The following is a 20,521-nucleotide window of genomic DNA, read 5'->3' as shown; positions in this document are numbered from 1 at the left end:
GTGCATGAAGTGTTGGGCTTTGTGTCCGGATCAGGCTGCACAGCGTAGTTTCTCTGATTCGTCGGCTTGAATAGACAGGAGGTGATTATAACGTCTACTTCCCTGGCGGTCTTCACCCAACAGACCGAAACATGCAAAGAGGGCTGATGCTATCAGAAAAGCAGCCACGGGGACGTTCATCCAAACTGAGCCATCATTTCCACCACCGTGTGTTTATTTTCTTTTACTCTGCTTTTATTTGAGAATGTCACAGTATGTTTGGGCGCTCGTACAAACCTTGAGGTTTTTGCTCAAATAATAAGAAAAATTGGAATCAGATGAACCTCCTCAATGTTCCAAACACACTTACTATCCATTTCTTTTCCCCCCACAGACCTGAAAAAAGGGTGAAAGCTGACTGAGCCCTCATTCTGGTTCCAATTAACCATATCACAAAAATGTACATTCTTTGGAAGAGTTTCCTCAAAGTGCCTTCGCCGTGTTATCTTTTGGCCGCTTGTTTGGCCAGTTCTTGTCCCAGTTCCTCCCCGACAGCCCCTTCACCACGCCCAGTCAGGAGGTCAGGCGGCGCTGCAGGACCGCCGTCTGTTGGGATCTAGATGTAGTCATCGTCCACGGGTTCTCCGGGTGTATCACAGTGATGGAGGAAGAGGACCACCACTCTCTGGAACACTCCTCTTTTGCTTTGTCGGCGCTCTGAGATCTCCTCGCCAATGGTCTCCATGCAGATGTCAGCAGACAGCTGGCCTTTACGGCGCGGGGCGTAGATGGTGGCTAACAACAGAAAGGAAAACATTTCAAGTGCTTATCTGATTAGCTTCGGGAGCGGTGTGACGACCCGGTAAACACAAAGAACTGCGTGCATTCAGGGGATGGACAAAACACATGGAGCGACTGCACTCACTGCTTTCATCGTCCTCAAAGTCGTAACGGGCGTAGCTGTTGGGATCGGCTGCTCTCAGAGTCCTAAGCCAGGGGAAGTCTGTTATCATGCTGTAGGGGGCACCATCCACCACTCCTGTACAGTGACATCACAGAGGACATTAGAGGAGGAGGTTCGGTGACTCGTCAACACATCTCATGTGTCTCCGGTCCATAAACCATGAATTCCTACTCGTGCTTTTTCTTCCATGTGATGCATCCACACAGTGTTTTCCAGGTCATTTACTAAGGATTTACTAGTACTGCACAGTAATGGAATACACTTTCTGCAAGATGTACTGCTTGGTATCCCTGAAAAGAAGAGATGACTGTCCTTTTACTTGCAATGAACTTTTTACTTTTCCTAAACTTATCAGAGGTGCACTGTTCTGGTCCTCTGACCTCATCTTCCCCTCTTCTCCTTTCTTAATTTGTACATTATTGAATCCCTCCCGTGCCTTTTCTCCTCGCTTCTCATCGGGAATCCACATCGGCGATGAGATGTGAGCGAGACGCTAGTGAGACGCGAGCAGCGCGTTAGTGTTCAGCCCAATCCACACTGACTTCTGTCTTCTGTCATCAGTGTTTGTGTGCAGCCTGTTGAATCAGTGATTTTATTTCCCCGCCCACTCGGCCAGTATGCTGGTAAAGTGAAACAAACACATCTCGCAGACAGATTGTTCTGAACTTATTAACTGCGACTGATCAATGCCCCCAAAAGCTCAGCAAGAGATCTGTGTAACAGCCATCGCCCATTAGTCCTACCTGACATGCGAGCAGAGGAGGCTGACTGCCCTCGCCTTTTGGTTGTACAACCCCGTGTTGCAAAATGGCAATTCAAATATCTTGATCGCTTACTATTTATCTGGGATGTTCTTTGTTGCTCAGCTTTAAATCTGATGATGATCTTAAGAACTGAAACACTGTAGCTCTAATAAAGTTAATTGCAAGTAAAAGGACAGAGTGCAGTAGCCAGGTCGTCATTGCAAATGAGAACCGGTTCTCAACCGACCTATCTGGTTAGATAAATAAATAAAATAAAAAAGGTTCTCTCTTCTCTTAGCTAGGGGTGTTTTTGCGTCAAGAGGCCGACACCCTCTCTTCATCTGACCTTCCTTTTTGATTAAGATTATTAGTTAGGACTGGCCTTGGATCAGCCTAGTTGTGCTGCTATAGGCTTAGACTTCCCATGAGGCACTGGGCTCCTCTCTCCTCCTCTTCCTCTCCATCTCTATGCTTCGTGTCGCTTTAATGTCTCTTACTAACTCGGTCTCTCAGGTTCCTGTGGATCGTGGTTGCAGTACGCATGGCCGTGGTTCTCCACGGATCAGTGCCGTGGACGCTTTTTGCTATTATTAATCATGTTAGTATTATTCAGATATTAATTATTGTCATGTTACCATATTGCTCAGTATCAGTAGTATAGTTACTACTACTACTACTACGGTTGTTGATTGCTGTGCATCCCAGCAAACAACACTTGCTTAAATTTGAAGATATGAGAATTAACACGACACCGATCCTCTTGTAAGTGCATTCTATAAATAGAACCGCAGGCATCTGAGCGATGGAGCAGGCGGAGCAGCTGCACCCCCACTTTTAGACTTGGGGGAGCAAACGTGTGTTTTTGCACACCACCTTTTTGAACAAGACAACTTTGCAATTTTTTTATTTTTTTTTGCAACATTTGAGCTAATCTGGACCAAAATTAGTTCTATCTAGTATTTTTTTTAATTCACGTACTTAAATAAATGAATTAAAAATGTAAGCTGTTTTCTCATAAAAGCTCCGGAGAATCAGGTCCAGACACCCAAAGTCCCCTTTTAAACACATGTGGCCACAACCACACAGTCTGTGCACACAACAGGAGACCGTCTGTCAGACTGTTACCACCTACTGGACGTGATGCTTAAGTATGCTGCAGTTGTTTTTACCAAAGACAAAAATTACTTTTATTTCACAAGAAATCGCAGGAGCTCCTCTCCCCCATAAGCGCTAGCTTCGCAGCTGGGTATTCGGGATCAGTCAGAACTAGCAGCTACACTACTGTGGTCCAAGCAGAACACCAGAGAACTGTGTGAATGGTACTGCGCCCTGAAAACAGTTGCACTCGAAATTACCTAAAACCCAGTGCAAATTAGGTGTCCTGACAAAATGTACAAGCTTTCAGCTGTGTTCAATGAACAAGTCAAACAAGAACCATTTAAATAGCTCAACACAACTACTATTACAGGTGGTTTCTCCAAATTCAACACAGAATGCCACTTTTAATGATTCTTCAACCCCCGGAATAGAATAATATCATCATAAGAGCACTCGTTTTCACAGTGACATTTGGATGCATGTTAGAAATATGGGTAAGTCAAGAGAATTGCTTTGCACAAACAAGGAAAAAGATACAAAAAGACAGCAAAGGCACTGACTGTTCTTAGAGATACTGCTGGACGCATAGTTTGTAAGTTCAAAGCTAAAGGAACACTGGCTACACTACGTTGATGTGGCAGAAAGAGGAAGCTCTCAACAGGCTCCAACCAGATTTCTGAGGAGGCAGGAGGACAAAAACCCTCCAGTGACCTGCAGCAGGACTTGGTGGCAGCAGACACTGAGGTTTCAGTTCCTACAGTAAGGAGCATACTAAAAGCTGAAGGCCTCCATGCCTGAGCTCCAAGAAGTAACCACTACTGACCCAAAGGCACAAGACAAGTCGGCTCCAAATAAGGTTGAAACCACATGAATAAGTTTTAGGACTCTGTTCTGTGGAGCGGTGAAACAAAACTGGAAACTATGGATCAGTGGTATGTCTGGAGGAGGAAGAATGTTGCCAATACATCTAATTTGCAATGAGGGTTTTCAATTACGGAGCATAAATAAGTTTACCTTGAGGGATTTCTGCGAGAAAGACTTCAGTAAGTCTTCAGAAATCCGGTGGTAATTTAGGGTGAAGTGCTGATGGGTGCATGGCTCAATAGATGAGCTTTTTACCCTGGTTCAAGTCCCACGTTAATATACAGAGGCATTACTATTTTATTTTACACACACACACACACAGTGTGTATGAGGGGTTAGAATTTGGCTAGTACTCTTTGGGGTTTACTTTTTTAAGGTTCAGGGCTGCTTTCTTAGGATTTGGAGTTACTGTTTTAGGGTTTATAGGTTACCTTCCAAGTTCCAAGTCACTCACTGTTGAAACTAGCACAGAGCACACTGATATTTCACGGTGCAAAATAAACTGAGCTTTATACTAATTTCCAGGTGTTAATTAAATTAGAATTTTCCTGCTGCACCTCCCCTTGGCCGTCACTAATCATGCACCCACACTTTTAACCATAACTAGGAGCCCTTCGACAGAGCAGTGACAAACGCTTGTGTTTGAGCTCCGCTGCATTGGTTTTACAGCCAAACAATGGACCTCATTCAAAAAACAGCGCGTACTCATAAATCTGTGCTTAAAACATTCAGACTTCAAATTTATGCACAAATCCAGGATTCATCAATGTTTTCTTACCTGAATTTGTTCGTAGTCTGCAAACCAATTTAGAACTGCTTCAGACCATGCATACATATACACGCACACACGATGAAGGCTCAGCTGCCTTTGAAAATGTAAAAACACACCTTTTAACTTAATACCTGGCATATTAAAACTGCATTCATTAAAAGGGCTTTGATAGACAACAATACTTAAAACTGATAATTGACTGATGCATTGGCCAAATCTATTACATAATCGTGAAACTGACACCTTTCAGTCAGTCACAATTCTTGGTTTTCATTGTTTTCATCATCTTGGCCTAAAGTGTCGGGCTATGTCACTATTTCTTCCATGACACACCTCTAGGCAGGAATGTGGTACGCAGGCACGAGGATGCGGCCAAACAGCCAGATCCAACAACTGGGCTGAGCCCGGGACCAATTTAACGTTAAGGAGTCAGGGCTTTTCTATTTTACTGTGAGTAAAAGTCTCAACCCTGCCTATCATACAACGCCAACGTATTCCACTAATCAGTGAAATGAATTATCCCACTTATACCATGGTCATTTTCCAAAGAAAAAAAAGAAAAAGAAAACCATTCATACATATTTTCATGTACTTTGCAACCAAAATCTGAAGTTTTTGACAAGCCATAGCTCTGTTTCCCCGGTAACACCTGAGGGTCTCGCTCATACGTAGATCAATCATTGCTGTGCCATGAGGTTGCAGTGGAAGATATTTCAGCTGTTGGCCGGAAAGCTAGCGCTGTGCTAGAAAGAGTCAAGGTAAATAACACTGCGTACAGTTGATAATCAGTAGATATAACGTCACAGTATGTTTAACAACAATAGCAGCTAGCCAACCAGCCACATCACTGTCCCCAAATCAATATCAAGAACTTCACAGACAAATGAATGGCGGTGTGTGACGCTACCACTCGTGCCGCCTTCACCCTGCAGGATTATTGCCCTGATTTTCCACACCAACTGTTTTTCAGGAGAGCAGACAAAAGCTCCAGATCACAGGCTCTCCCCTGTGAACGGGACTCGTTGATGTACACGGTTCAAAGATGTGATCACGTGATCCAAAGTCTCAGTGAGTTCAGAGCGGATCAGTCTACTGTGTGTCCGACTTGTGGAGTTGAGAGGACGAGACACTGAAGGACCGGCGCTACAACCACTGATGGAAATAAGCTGGCTTGGTAAAGTGTTGCAACAAATTGTAAACAGAGGCTCTGACCAGCACATTCATTCAGAACTGTGAAGAGACAGTTTCACCGGAACAACTTAATAGCTGTCCATTATCACTTTTTAACGGACACCCTAGCAGCCAATCAGAATCGAGTATTCAGTATAGCATAAAAGGGCATTGAGCTCATGTTCATCTTATATGGACCCTCAAATTGAATCTGTGTGACGGCACTTTGAAATAGTGTGACTGTTTTACCCTCCAGTGTATAGATGTCCCGGCCCCAGGGGTATTTGGGATACTTCTTCACATCCTCTTCTGTCCTGGTGGCCTCTGGGAAGAACTCATACTTGATTAACTCTCTGAGAGAGAGACAAACACATACAGAGCTCAGTTTATGGCTCGCCGGTGATGGGTCATGTTCAAAGATTTGGCCACATACTTTCTAATTGACCATGTGAAAAGTTTGACTATGCAATTCACACCCCGATTAGCGATTGGCTAGCCGCGACCACTGCTGCTGTCGCTATGGTAACAACACAATACCAATCGACGTTCTGTTCAGAGCTGTTTCCTCTAAGTAGCACACGCATTGTAGCTTCTGGGATTACATTTTACAATGAGACAGAGGAAAGAGAGGCAAACAGGTGATGCTACTCACTGGCTGATGTTGGCTATAGTGTCCATCCAGCTGCGAATGCGGACTTTGTTGCGTATGTTTGGGGGATTGCTGAACTCGTGCACTATAGCAATGTGATAGGGATAGGGCCCCTGGAAGAGCTGACGTTCCAGTGCGACTGAGTCAATCTGAGGAGTAAGTAAGAGAGAGAGAGTGGTCCCGTAAAGGAAGGAAGGGATGAAGAGAGACAATCAGGTAAAAGTAGATCCTTTCCAACATGCTAGCCTTTCTAGGTTCATTTTCTGCTTCAAATTAAAAGCAACTAAACATGTGCAATTGGTTGAAAACTACTGTCGGCTTTGATTTGTTGAGTGTCGCTCAAGATGTGTTATTTCAAAATTAAAGCCTTGAAAATGGTCTCTGGTGGACGACTTTAACTACAATCCTTCAATGCACTACGACCGAATCTATCTCTCTAAGCAAACGTACATATAATGTCTCGAAATGTTCTTAAACGTATTGATGTTAATTAAACACAGAAAGTTAAATACCATATCTCAGTAACAACAGTAGTAGTAATTGTAATGGAGTGGATGGAGAACAGAAATAGGACGCTGGACAGTCAGTTGAATGAAACTTGCTCTTCCAGTGCATAAAACAAAGTTTCCTAACTTTCAAGTTTGCCTCTGCATTGTGCTTTTCACTGGCGCATGATTTCTCTCATGGTCCCGCTCGGCCCACAGACTTCACAATGGGATGACGTCATGCCGTTTAACGTTGCTTTTCAAGTTTTACAAATTGATTGAAAATTGATAATAGAAAGAGTTGTGATTGGCATTGTCTGCAGTTTGAGATGTCCTTTTAACTGTTAAACATCCCTTTTTTGAGAGGATTTTCCTGTTGTGATACCATGAGTGGCCAGAAACAAATTGGCAACAAGATTGAATGCCGCTGCTGTATGCAGCTCACTTAATACATCATTGGATTCAGTTTCTAAGGAAACTGACATCACAGATTACCAACCTGGTGCATGGGACGCATGTAGATGATGCGGTTCCTCTCAGGAGGCATTCTCAGTATCTGATCAAGGACCTGCTCCATGTCCAGCTTCTTACACTGAGCATAATCAAACCTGTTCACTATGGGGGCACCTTCTACTCGCAGCTCCTTCAACACCCGACATCTGGTGGCTACAGACGGGACACAACGAGATGGAGCACTTTGTAACTGAATGCTTTCTGACTCGGCATAAAGATTAAAAATACCTGAAGTCTTAATCCAAAAAGAATGACATTGTACGGTCAGCGATCGTGTGGCTAGCAAACAGAACATCTGCAAAAGGTTTTTGACAATAAGGTTCTTTGTTGTGTGGCCTTCACCAGTGAGTGCAGCTCTATGTAAGAACCGTGTGGATATAAAGCATCTGAATGTGATGTGGCATTACTTACACATGAACCGAACGACTCATGGATGTGTTGGTTTACATGTTTTTAGAACTTGTTGGGGTAAACAACATGTTTAATTGCCCCCTTAAGGTTGTAGTAGGCCATTCTTTGTGTTTGTCCTCTAGTACCTAACATGCAAAGTCCAAATTTGTACTTTGGACAGTTTAAAAAAATCTAAGGTTTGTGGGAAAACTGAGAAGAAGAAAAAAAGAATTAGTGTAATGAAATATCAGTCCGTCTGTTACCATGAATGAACATCATCTTAGGGCAATCTTTGAGGACCAGGTCAGTGATTCCACAGTTGGTCAGCGTGATGCCCACAAGGTTCTTACTCTTCAGAGACAATATCTGCATCGACAAAAGTATTTCAGTGTGACAGTGATACTGACAAAGGACACACAGTAAACAACTGTTTAAGCCTAGGTTAGTGTTTATGCACAGCTCAGTGGAGCTCGCACCATATTGGTTTTACAGAGGCATCGTTTTTTTTCCCCCCACTGTACAGACAACAAACTGAGTCCCACCGCAAACACTCTGGCTCCGCACAGTATTTTACTTTTTACAGTATAGTACAGGACAATAGTACCGTGCGTGTAAAATTAATTCCCCTCTCCCCTCGGGCTTTGAATGACAGTGAATTAATTCCACTTGAACACAGATTAACAGCTGCTATCGGATTATACTTCAACAGCACCACAACGTGTTCACAAATGGGATTGTGTTTGTGTGTACCTGCACGTGGTCGTCCTCAGTGACCGGGTCTGATGTGCTGGTTGATTTGTCAGCCATTCGTTTCCTCCTCACAGCTACTCGAGGTCTGGCTCTCGAAAGATCTACACAACATGTACAGCCAATTTATCACACAGGCCAAACAGAGGTCAACTATTCTAACAGTACTCTTTTTTTTTTAACCCACCATTGTCAAACTCAGGATCAACAGTTTAAAAAGAAGGGGATCAAAACCGTTGCAGCAGAACCAGAGATGATATTTTCATCTCACACACAAGTGTTTTATGGTTGCGGCGATGAAGATGTAAACTCTGTAGTCTGCTTCGCTTCACACTTGTAGTTTCAGTCCCAGCCAACACGGACTCAAGTGACTTCACAGAGCTCCCTCTGCAGACACTAAAGGCTTTCATTGTTACTTTCAAAAACATATGCAGCAGTACTTCCCATTCAATGGAGTTCCTCTTTAAGCAGCAAGTAGACCTCAGACTTCTGGGGGTCCTAAACAGGATATGGTTTGATGGCCCCACTCTTTGTAACATGTTGCCACCTCACGTGGCACTGCAGCGTCTTGTGTATTTCACATATAATGTACAAATAAATATGTAAAGAGTAAAAAGGGGCCACCAGAGACCAGAGGGCCCTAAGCAACGTCTAATCTCATTTAAGCCGCGTTTCCACCGGCTCAACTTGGCCCACCTACTCGACTCGACTCGACACGGTACGGTTATGTTTCCATTACACCAGGTACCACCTCAAACATGGCCGGGGTCGTCATAGCAAGGCGGGGCGAAACTCCGACGATGGTGTTTACGTTTAACGTTTACTCGTTGAGTGATAAAAACGCCTGGTCGCTGTTGCAAGTGTTTTAAAAATGGCGGGTTTGATTCTTGTGAACGAGTCGCTCTCATGACTCATCCAGTGACGCGATTCCCTGGCCAATCAGTGGCCTGCAGTCTGGTGACGTCGCCTTCACAGCTCGACTCAGCTCGCTTGGAACCCCGGCCAAGGAGGTACCAAAATAGTACCTGGTACCAGGTACTAGGGCCGGTGGAAACGCTACCTTAGTGAGAACAGCCATGTGGCCACGTTAACTGCATAACATAGCAATGGCACGCTGCGTTTAAGGGTGGGTTAGATATGCCTCAGTTACATTGGGTTTGTCTCAAGTGGCTTACTTTAGAGTTTGAGTTTGTTTATGGGGTATTAATTCTCTTTCAGTAAAAGTACAATACATAAAAGAATAATCAACAGAATAATTGATAATGCCAATAACTTAGTTGCAGCCTGACGCATCTGTCTTCATTCACTCAGGTGCACACAGATATCCAGCATACTTACCATTTCACTTAGCTTGATGTGGACTAACAGGAAACCAAAGGCACCAGACTTTGCAACCCAATAACAACCAAGCTTGAGTTGTACTCCTCAGAAGTGCTAGTGAAGTTTTACTGTACTCATATTAAATGTGCTCTGTGTTTGTATCTTCAGTCTTACCTGTCTCAGGTACTAGGGACACAGAGGACAGGCGAGTGCAAGATCGGGTCAGCGGCCGTCTTGGAACGAAGTCCTCGTCTCTGGCGTGAACCTGCAGTGAACCTGAACCAGCAGGTGCAGGTGGTCTCTCTCCCTGTCCAGACAGCAGTGCTGGTCTCCTGGGTATATGGTTTACAGCAGCATGTCTGGGCTCTAGACTGTCCACACCGGCAGGGCCAGAGCCCTGCCTCATGGCAGCCTCCTGTGTGCAACCGCCCCCAGTCTGTGCTCCACAGGGGTTATCTGTGCCATTGTTCGTTCTCCCAGTTCCCGTAGCTCTGTCAGTGGTTGTGGTTGATCTGTGGGCGGTCCCCGCCACCACCCTCTCACATCCACCCACCTGCCTGGATGTGGCTGCCCCAGGCGCAGTCCTGCCCATAGATCCAGTCACTGGCCTCACCCCGGTCCTAGCTGCTGCCCCAGCACTGCCGGGGCCTCGTACTGTCCCGTTGTCAGCCCTGGGCCTTGCAGTGGTCGGCGCAACATCAGTAGTAACTCCTTTATTGTTAGTCCTCCTGCTGTTCTCAGCAGCAGCCTTCATGTCTGCCTTAATCTGTTCACTGGTCACCTGACAGCTCTTCTCACAGCTGCTCTCCAACACCTGGGCATTTATCTGATCCACTGAGGACACCACTGACACAGCCACGTTGTTGCTTCGCCGCAGAGGAGTCTTTCCTTTACCTGGAGAAACACACACATCTTATCTTACACTGATGGGGACACTCTATTCACTTCCATTCACTCCAGAAATAACTCCACAAAATAAAATTTGACTCCGTAAACCATGCGTTTGTGCTTTGTGTGTTTCCTGTTTTCGGCTGAAAAAAATCACTACATTTCTTTTAATTACACAGGAAAGGTAAGAACCTGTACTCTCACACGTGTAGCACAATGCAGCTGCTGTGTTACAGACCCCGTACTCTACATCAACAGCCCTATATGAGATGCAACGGTAAGCTCATCAAACACACTGTTGTAACTGCTGGGTGTGTCCTGTGTTGTGCTGACACCTTCTGAACAGGAAGGTGGCTGCTGCAAACAAGAAGCTGGCGTTAGCCTGGAACCGACACCCTCCTCTTCCTCACTGTCTGAGTCTGAGATGACCAGTGGGGGCTTGGGAACAGGAGCTCCAGCCGGTCTGCTCTGCTGGACTAAACCGCTGGGGCCTGGAGATGGGAAGGACATTTAAGTTGATATCAAAACTTCAAAAGAAACTTTTCTAATGTATAAGACAGGAAGTAAGAGTGCGCTCATATGGGGGGGGGGAAAGCAGTTCCAAACCTGCTTGCTCCTCATCAGGAAGTTGTGGTGTTCGAGCTGGATGACTGGGCCCTGGAGACTCATCAGCTTCATCCACTCTTCCCTCCTTTTCTGCTTCTTTCAACTCTATCTGAGACTCAGCCTCCAAATTCTCCTCCTCCACCATCACCTCCTCCTCCTCGTCCTCCTCCTCCTCCTCGTCCTCCATCCCATTTACCTCCACTGGTGCTGTGGAAACAAACCAAACTTCTTTACTTAGTGTCACAGAGAAGGCTGTTTTTCCACTACTCTTTTGTTTAGTTGTCTGTTGATGGATTTATAAGAAATCTGCCCGACATACTACGGTCACATTTTCTTAATGAGGGCATCTGGCTTTTAGGTGGCACAAGACAGCAACATGTCAAACTTAAAGTGCCATAACTCAGTGTTCATGAGTGTAACTCCATCTTTATACAGAGTGCTGAAAAATCCAGACAGGGTTTAGCTGAGCTTAAAGACATCATGTTTCTATGGAATATTTTCTAAAGATTGATGTCAATAAGTTCAATCTGAAGTAGAAGTTAAGTTTCTAACAAATGAAAATGCGACAATCTGTGATGTTTAATAAGCTGTTATGATATGTTATGGTTGCTGCTGCTCCACTGACTAAAAATGCAGGTGGGACTTGCCATTATGCTGCTGCTGCTGTGGCTGCTGCGGCTGCTGCTGTGGCTGCTGCTGCTGTGGCTGCTGCTGCTGCTGTGGCTGCTGTGGCTGCTGCTGTGGCGGCTGCTGCTGTCGTCTTTGGACGTTGTTGAGGTTATTGTTGATGGGTGGAGGAGCAGGAGGCAGGTTGGCGTCATTATTGTGATGGTGGTTGTTGTTATTGTTGTTGTTGTTGTTGTTGTCGTTGTCGTTGTTGGAGTTTTGGTTGCTGACCAGTGCGGAGGACACGCCGATTCCAGTTCCTGCGCTCAGGCCCACCCTGGCACAGCCCTGGCACACACACATGCACACACACATGCGCACTATGCATCAGGCTGGCGACTTGGTAAAACAGTTCTGTGACACTATGTCAGCACTGCAAGTGATGCTGATACCGACTCATCAATTATCATGCATGAGCTTCACAATATACATCTTGACAGAAAGGCAGTCGTGGGCCTGCACTGTGACATTGATAGCTAAACCATCGTTTTGAAACAGTGCAACAGTGTGTATATTCCACAAAATACTATGAATACATGTGAAAGGTGTGTGTGTGTAGGAACATACTGTATACCTTGGGAGGCTCTCTAAACATCTGGTCCAGACAGATAAACTCCAGACTGGGCAATAACTCTATGAACTGGGAGAAGGATTCCAGTTTGATAGCATGACAGCGAACCAGAGTGAGATCAACAAGGCGGCTCCATCTGGACTGATCTGAGGACAGAAGCAGGCAGAACATATGAACTACACCCAGCACCGCGTTGCTTTAAGAGTGAAAGATGAAAGCCGGTTCTGCATGGTATCCAGCGCACTTTCTATCACGAAGAGAAACCGAGCCCACCACAAAAGTGCTTCCATTAATGTTCAGGATGCGTGTGACTGATGTTGGTGAGTAGACATGAGGAGCCACGTGTGAGTGTGTTTTACCTGTGATCCAGTGGTGGGGGTTGTGCAGGTGAGGACAGTTGTAGATGAGGAGGTATTTAATATTAGTGAACACCTCGTTCACCACCTTTATGCCAATATCTGTGATGATGCCTGGGTTCTCAATGACGTCAGCCAGACCGTACTTCACCAGTTCTGAATGACTCATCTTACCTACATTTACACACACACAGAGTTAGAAAATTCACATCACTAGAATTGGAAATGTTGCACTTGCAACTTGTCAGAAAACACAAAACTGCCAGAGAAAAACAAAATAGAAAACACGTGAGAAAAGCTGAGGAGAGTTCAGTCATTTAGAATAAAATAATGTGTGTGAGAGGCTGGTGAGACTAATGAGGCTGATGAGCAACTCTGCCAGTTAGAGCGCGAGTTCAAGATGCTGATTCAATTACTACTGGGGACCTTAGGTGTGCCTTTCTGCCCCTTATGACTTCTTGTCTGCATACGGTACGGCAAAATGAGAAAATATTTAGCATCAGCAAATAAATATTATCAAGAAAAAAAACAAGGTCGGCGGAGGATGTGCAAGAGAAGCCGGACGAATTGGTCGTGTGTGTCAGGGAAAGGCAAGTGCCTGAAGCTCTCTGTGCCTGTGAGGGTACTTAAGAGACACTAACATTGCAGCAGGAACTCATCGACATATCCCAGGTGAAGCGTCTCAAACTGAGGAAACTCTAGTTCGGCCATTTTGAGAGCTGAGAAAACTCCATCTTTCGTCAGCGAAGGCTGGATGCGCAGCTCATGAAGTCTGTCAAACACATAGAAACCATGTCATTAGATGTATGCATTTATGTTGGTGTCTGTTTGGTGCCTACTACATTAAAGCATGTTGAGGTTTCTATTACTTGAATGGTAACAAAATCATATCAATGTCTCTTTAAGTAAAGGTTATGATACATGGGTATTAAGACAATGCTGTACTGATGATTCAGACATCATTTACAGGACTGAAAATACTAAATATCAGTGCAAAAGTGAAATTGGCAACATTGACGCACATCAGCTGTCTATGAAGACCTTCGGTGTTAAAGATCCCTTTGGATCTCCTTCGTTTTCTTTAAAACAAATGACTTGATGACAAGTCTGAGCAGTGGCTCGGTATTTTGCTCACAATCAGACAAAACCTTTTAATAACATAAGCTGCATGTGGAAAAGTGTCCTCTCAGTCACTAAAAGGAAGCGATAACGGTTCGAGCACCTGCGAGCAGCAGTGATGATGAGGTAGCCCAGGTCCACTTCCAGAGCGTTCTTACAGGCTCCAAACACGATGGTGTGGAGGTTCCGAAATCCTCCTGGGGGATACATACACAGTATTACAAAGAACTACACTCCCTACTTATTGAGGATTAAAAAGGTAAGGACTTTGAGGGTATTTGCTAGCCTTTACTTAGCCTTTTAGCAGCCTGAATCACTTGAATAAAATATACGTCACTCTAGTAAAACCAACGCATGGCTGGTTAGAAGTACACTCTCCTTACCTGACCTCCAGCTGTCCTCCACCACATGTTGGATTAGCCCGCCTAGGAAGGGAACTCTCACCAACTCCAGCTGCTCCAGGTTACGGGCCGATGCTAACCCAGTAACCAGGGGAACATACTTGAGGGAGTTGGTTGGCCCTGCACAGTTTCGCATCACAAAGGTTCTCAGGCTCACACACAGAAAGTCCTTAAACGGCTGTGGTTTGGTGAGACGGACCCACTTCAGGTAAAGGTGGCGCAGCATGGACACACAGGGGATCTCTGGAACATTAACACCTACAACAAACAAACACTATGTAGAGCACGTCAAAACGATGATGCTATTTTGAAAGCTAGACGACACAGCATGGCCCCCAAGAGACCTCCGAGCCAAACGGAGCGCTCATCCGGGCTGCATACTCGTCACAAACCTGAGCAATAACAGGGATAAAACGGATTTACATCCACTATTTCTGAGGAGTTCGCTTGATTGTTTTGCAGCTGTAATGTGGAGGCAGTAGCGGAACCGTTACTTTGTCGTGATGTCCTCCTTACCCACTAGATGTAGGGTCTGGATCTTTGCAGTTATAGGGATGGTCAATTTGTTCTCAGCGGGAATGGGAAAAGCCCCGTTACGGTTGCGGAACTTTCCCAGAATGTGAACCTGAGGCATGTAGTTCCATATGGCTTCCACCAGCTCCAGATGGGACGTCTCCACACCCTAAAATTAGGTCAAATAAGTTTAATCGACTCTTAACCTTGGTAATAAATCTTAACTTGAAGTGCAAAGTGTATTGTGATGTGTTAGTTAACAATACAATGCATTATCTTGGGCAGAGTTTGACGGATGTTTTGCTGGAATTGTTGCTTTATCCTGACTTGGGTTAACCTAGTTAACAAATGCTGTAACATAAAAGCGGACGAGCTGAAAGGCAACAAAGTTATTAACTGAATGGGACAACTACTATTACTGTATCTTACTACGCTCTATAGCAAAGAGTAACTCTCTACAGACTGGAAAATTATCACAAGTCTGTGGGGCAAGGACAGGCTGCTGTGTGCCACAGAATACCAATGGTTGTAGGTTAGACTGAAAAAAAAAAAAAAAGAAGATATCGCTCTCGCACTACGTACTGACCAGCAGATTGGGACAGGCTTGTAGTGCCTCCAGGACTCCGGGTATACTGAAGGCCTCGTAGCCTCGGACACGTCTCCTCTCCAGATATCGAGGGTGGAGGCCATACAGCTGCTCCAGATCTGGCATCTTCTTCAAGAGGAGCAGAAAGCTACCGTCTGTGAAGCCTGAACCAGAAAACACGACAAACACACTTAGAGCCTTTTCTCAACACGCGCAAAAAGAACATGCTGAGAAAAGGTTATTGTCAATTTGCCGAACCAGTTTCTCGTGCGGCACAAACATGTGGTCACCAGTGTATGTTTCTCTTGTTAGATTACCACGACATGTAGCTCTCTCCTGAAAATCTGCAGCTGCTCCACACCTAGTGTCTACCAGGTTCTCCCAAACCACCTCAAGACTCTGGGCTACCTCCAAGCCTTTGTCTAAACCCTACAATCCGACACGCCCATCCTGCTCTTCTGCCCCTGGTCGATTGGCCATCCTGTGCTCACAGTACCCTGAGAACTCATCACCATCAGAGCTCTGTTCTGTTCTGAAAACCACCTTTTCAAGATGCACATTCACATCACATTATAGAACTTATTACCGTATTTACCGGACTATAAGCCGCTACTTTTTTCCCACGCTTTGAACCCTGCGGCTTATACAACGATGCGGCTAATCTATAGATTTTACTTTGTTAACGTTTCAGTGACGGTTTCAGCGCACAGGAGGAGGATGAATAAAAACATTAATGCCTTTTCTGTTTTGTTTGATCAGCCGTTTTACTGCCGTGTTACAGGCACCGTTTGGAAACAATTAAGGTATGTAGATAAACATTTACAAAATCTTTCTGTGTAAATATCTCATTTCACAACATATATATCTGCGGCTTACAGTCTGGTGCGGCTAATGTATGTAAAAATAGTTTTTTCTTTTAAAATTTAGTGGGTGCGGCTTATATTCCGATGCGCTCTATAGCCTGGTAAATACGGTATGTTCTATTTCTGTTAAAAAAAATGTTTTAAAAGTCCTTTGAGCAGTTGTACTGTAACAGTGAGCACGTTCTCACTTATGTGGTTATTAGGGATGCAGTGATTGTGTGGAAAGCTCTTACCTGAAGGCATATACTCCCACCAGCGACCAGCACATAGATCCACTACCTTGACCACTCGCAGGTACAGAGTGACAGCCTCTCGAAGCTTTCTGGAGAGACACTCCATACACATGATGTCCTTCATGGGAAGGTACCTATAAAAACAAAACTATTTTCACCACATTTGCTCCTGAAGCTTTGGTCAAGGTGTCACACTGAGTTCTGTAAAGTCGACCGTGCTAACTATGGTAGGGTCAGATCACGTAATGCTATATAAACACCATGGGATGATACACGTTAGCAAGTTGCCCCTCTAATATCTCTGGGTGTACTAGACCAGAGTGACAAATCAGTGAGTAGGACTACTTTAACGCAGCATTGGATTTTTCGATGATTTTGTATTAATGTGATGGAGTACCTTGATTTTCCTGATATATTAGACAAATGTGTTTATACATAATTAAATTAAGTTTTTCAATTCATGTTCCCAGCATGCTTACTTATATGCACAGTCTCATCCAAGACACGTGACAATAAAAACACATACGGTGCAGAACATATTGTAAAGTACACAACTGACTGACTAGTGTAGCAGGAGGGCAGCGTACCTGAATATATGACAGAGGACTTCATGGGACAGCTCATTGATGTAGTCTTTGGGCTCAATGAGTCTGGGGACCACTTCCTCTCCACTGCTGCCCCCTACAGGCTGGAGTTTGGAAGCCTTCCTCCTCGGACCCATCGCTCCTGTGTCACTGCACACACACGCGTTGCGTCGCGTCGCCCCTCCTGCAGCCTGGAGGCTTTACTTTCCAAGCATGAACCTCAGTTCTGTACACAACACACCAGAAGAAGATGAGTTAATGGGAGCGAGAGATGAGGATACTGAGACCTTTGGGTGCTCGTTTTTGTTTGGAGGAGGCACGAGTGAGGATAAACAAGACCATCCTTCACTGAAGGCTCATCAGGCCAACGCATTTATTGTATGTGTTAGTGCCTGGACTCTGCTTCTACTTTCCCTAAAACATTTAGGTTGTAGAATAATTTCTACACAGGACATTCACATCATAACCTGGATTATACTCCAGTATTTTTACACCTGGGCCTTATTTTACATACACTACTCACAAAAAGTTAGGGATATTCGACTTTCAGGTGAAATATATGGAAAATGTAAAAAGTTAATGCTACAGTGATATTATATCATGAAAGTAGGGCATTTAAGTAGAAGCATGCAATGGTCATTTTATTCATCTTAAACAATTTATTGAAAGAAAATCTAACAACAGTGGTAGGTATACCACAACAAAACATTTTCAGTGTCTCAATAAATTGGGATGTGGCCAAAGGACGTCCACTCCTCTCCTTTCTGTGACTCTTCCAGTCTCTCTGTATCACTGTTACAACCTCCTGATGACACTCTGTGACCCTCTAAGCTCAGTGAACACCTCCGTCTGAGGACTTCCTGTTTGAAGCCTCCAGTGTTGAGGTGCTGCTGATCAATTGTTAGGTGTCGTCTTGGTCTCATGATGTCAGAATGTGAACAGCACGATGAGGAGGACTGTTTAAATACCAATTCTAACTGAAGCAGGAAATGTATTGGTGGATTCATGGATCAAACCTGTTGTGAATGTTGCTGTTAAGCTTCTTGTTAGAGAACAGCAACTTGTGCAAAAAGTACTGAAACACTGAACAGTTGGACATGTGCATTCAAAAGTTTAGAGAAGGTCACATTAAGTTCACCTGGAAAGGTTAGAATGCATTTTAGGTTCATCCTGAAATTTCACCTGAAAGCTGAATATCCCTAACTTTTTGTGAGTAGTGTATAATGCACTGCCAGCAGTCACGAATGGGCAGCAAACAGGCTACAACATGATGTAATCCTTCGGCCAATTCCACCAGATCAAAGTATGTCTCCAAAAAGGACCTGTTTTTGCCTCCGGCAGGCTCACGTAGGCTACGTTACAGAACGGACACCTACAGCAACAGACCTGTGAGATCCTTTGTGTTTAACCTGAAGGAGCTGTCATGTTGCCTTGGTTCAAAGCCACCAGACTCCATTGACCAAAAAGTGAGTTGCTGGTCTCCCGCTGCCTCTGTCAGTTTAGTTTGTCTGTAGAATTGTGTGACTTTGTGTTGTACAAATAGTTCTAATATAATTGTGTTGGATCTGAGCTAACCCTGTAAAACACCAAACAACCTAACCAATCAAGGCAGGAGTAGACCAGCCACTACGAGGGTTAGGGCGCTCTGCAAAGTAAAATAGCTGTATTTGTCAATGGAGTGTGGAGGGTTTGACTAGTGCCATCAACAGGATCTTCCAGGTCTACCTCTGTAGGGATCCTTTCTGTAATGTTTTCAGACACTTAGAAGAACAATCTGAGCGTGTCAGTGGCTAAAACAAGCACTTTTAGGGAACATCCTCCTCATTGCTCTTGGAGACATTAAAAACCCTCAGCCATGAACTGACAAAACACATAAAATGTCACGCTGGGCCATTGCTATAGCGTCTTAAACGATTGCTCAGTTCACCGGGCAGCTTTGCAACTCCATGCGGTTCATCATCTCCCAACTTACAAGCAGAGATGAAAAGATGAAAAATGCTATGGAGTTGCTTTGTGGGGGGGGGACTTGCAGGACCAAGTGTCTTTGGACTGTGACACATACAGTAGACTAAGAGACATCACTGGAGCACACATTTATTAGACATGTTTCCTGTGCCAGTGCTATATCATTAAATATGGGAGGGTGGTGGTGATGGGGAGGGGGGGGGTGAGATGTCTAGTTTATCTTATGGATTTCAAAATATATGTTATTTCTTTCATATTAAGCAGGGCAAGCTTTTAAGAAGGAGCCTCGGGGCTGGGAGTCTACAGCGTTAGTCTGATGAACACTGATCATCACTAACATTCATTTGCAGATGTTTTTTTTTTTTTTTTTTAAACAGAACGACACGAAACCAGTCGGCTGAAGTGTTGAGCCTTCAGGTGATGTTAACGTGGACCCCTGCTGACTACTCTTACTAGTTCTCAAGGCCACAACGTGACGGCAAAGTCTCCCAAGTTGACATTGAACGCAGCAAAGTAAAGGCATGTGAACGTAGCTCGGAGGCTCAGAGCTCAGTCCCACAAACACAGGCAGCGTTGTTTGTTAGCCAACTAGACAAGACACACTGTCGGTTTTCGACAGCGTGTCTGTCAACATGCGACCCTTCACAATGTCAGAAGTAGCTCAACAGTAACATTGAAGACGTGCAACGTTTCTAACTTGTTCAGCGTTATCATGTTGTAAACTTCAACCGGGTCTTTGTCGGAGCTAGCTTACCAGGTAGCATAGCCGCGGCTAACAGTGTACACAAAGACAGAAGCACACAAGTAAACAACACAGCGGACACGCTGACTGAAGGGGCCTTTAGCAGTGACTTTAGCAGTGGTGCTAACTTACCGCTATCCCTCTATCACAGCCGCTGTGTTGTTTCTCCTCAGCCATCCTGTGTGCACAGCAGATTTGCTAAACAGAGATGCACTATTTCACTACAACTACTACAACCACCACTTCTTCTTCTTCTCATTGTGTTTAACGGTAGCTCACACGCTCGGTGTCGCATTACCGCCCCCTTCCGGAGTCAGTTAGCTCCTACAGTGTTTTCCCCATCACTCCCGTTCTCTCTCTGTGGGACGGCCGAGCATGTCCCGCCTGGTCCACTCCTGCTCCTGTCGCCTCTGATTTCTTTCATCCCTTCCTTCTCATTTAAATTTTTTTTATTTTTTTTTATCCCAGTCCTCTTTTATTTATACTGCACCAATTCTTAAACTGTATCTCACGACACTTCACACCTGCAGCAGGTCAAGGCCACAAGACAGAGACCCAATGATTCAAGAATTAAAAAATGAAGGAATCTGGAATCTACACATGAGGAAAAACTTCTCCTTTAACGGGAAGAAACACCAGACAGAAGCCCTCTCTGGAGTGAAGGATGAACAAATTCAGTTAACTGTTTTACTGATAGTTTCTTGGTAATATCTTCCTCTAAAAACACAATCCAA

General features: G+C 44.6%; 1 protein-coding gene across 1 annotated transcript; it reads right to left on the bottom strand.

Moving 5' to 3' along the window:
- Nucleotides 1-212: 212 nt before the first annotated feature.
- fbxo38 (F-box protein 38) lies at nucleotides 213-20,009 on the bottom strand. The gene is made up of 22 exons (XM_070837081.1): nucleotides 19,920-20,009; nucleotides 17,084-17,306; nucleotides 16,497-16,630; nucleotides 15,401-15,564; nucleotides 14,818-14,983; nucleotides 14,284-14,559; nucleotides 14,004-14,097; nucleotides 13,423-13,553; nucleotides 12,785-12,955; nucleotides 12,429-12,571; nucleotides 11,957-12,142; nucleotides 11,836-11,884; nucleotides 11,189-11,389; nucleotides 10,918-11,073; nucleotides 9,869-10,588; nucleotides 8,378-8,478; nucleotides 7,891-7,993; nucleotides 7,224-7,390; nucleotides 6,243-6,388; nucleotides 5,840-5,943; nucleotides 905-1,018; nucleotides 213-774 (listed from the first exon to the last, which is right to left on the bottom strand). The coding sequence occupies exons 2-22, from the start codon at nucleotides 17,215-17,217 to the stop codon at nucleotides 596-598; spliced, it is 3,639 nt and encodes a 1,212-aa protein (XP_070693182.1). The 5' UTR covers nucleotides 17,218-17,306; nucleotides 19,920-20,009; the 3' UTR covers nucleotides 213-595.
- Between the last annotated feature and the right edge of the window lie 512 nt (nucleotides 20,010-20,521).

This window comes from Pempheris klunzingeri, chromosome 9 (assembly GCF_042242105.1).
Source record: "Pempheris klunzingeri isolate RE-2024b chromosome 9, fPemKlu1.hap1, whole genome shotgun sequence".
Classification (NCBI taxonomy): Eukaryota; Metazoa; Chordata; class Actinopteri; order Acropomatiformes; family Pempheridae; genus Pempheris; species Pempheris klunzingeri.
Note: the sequence above shows the minus strand (reverse complement) of the source record. Positions and strands in the feature narration are given on the sequence as shown.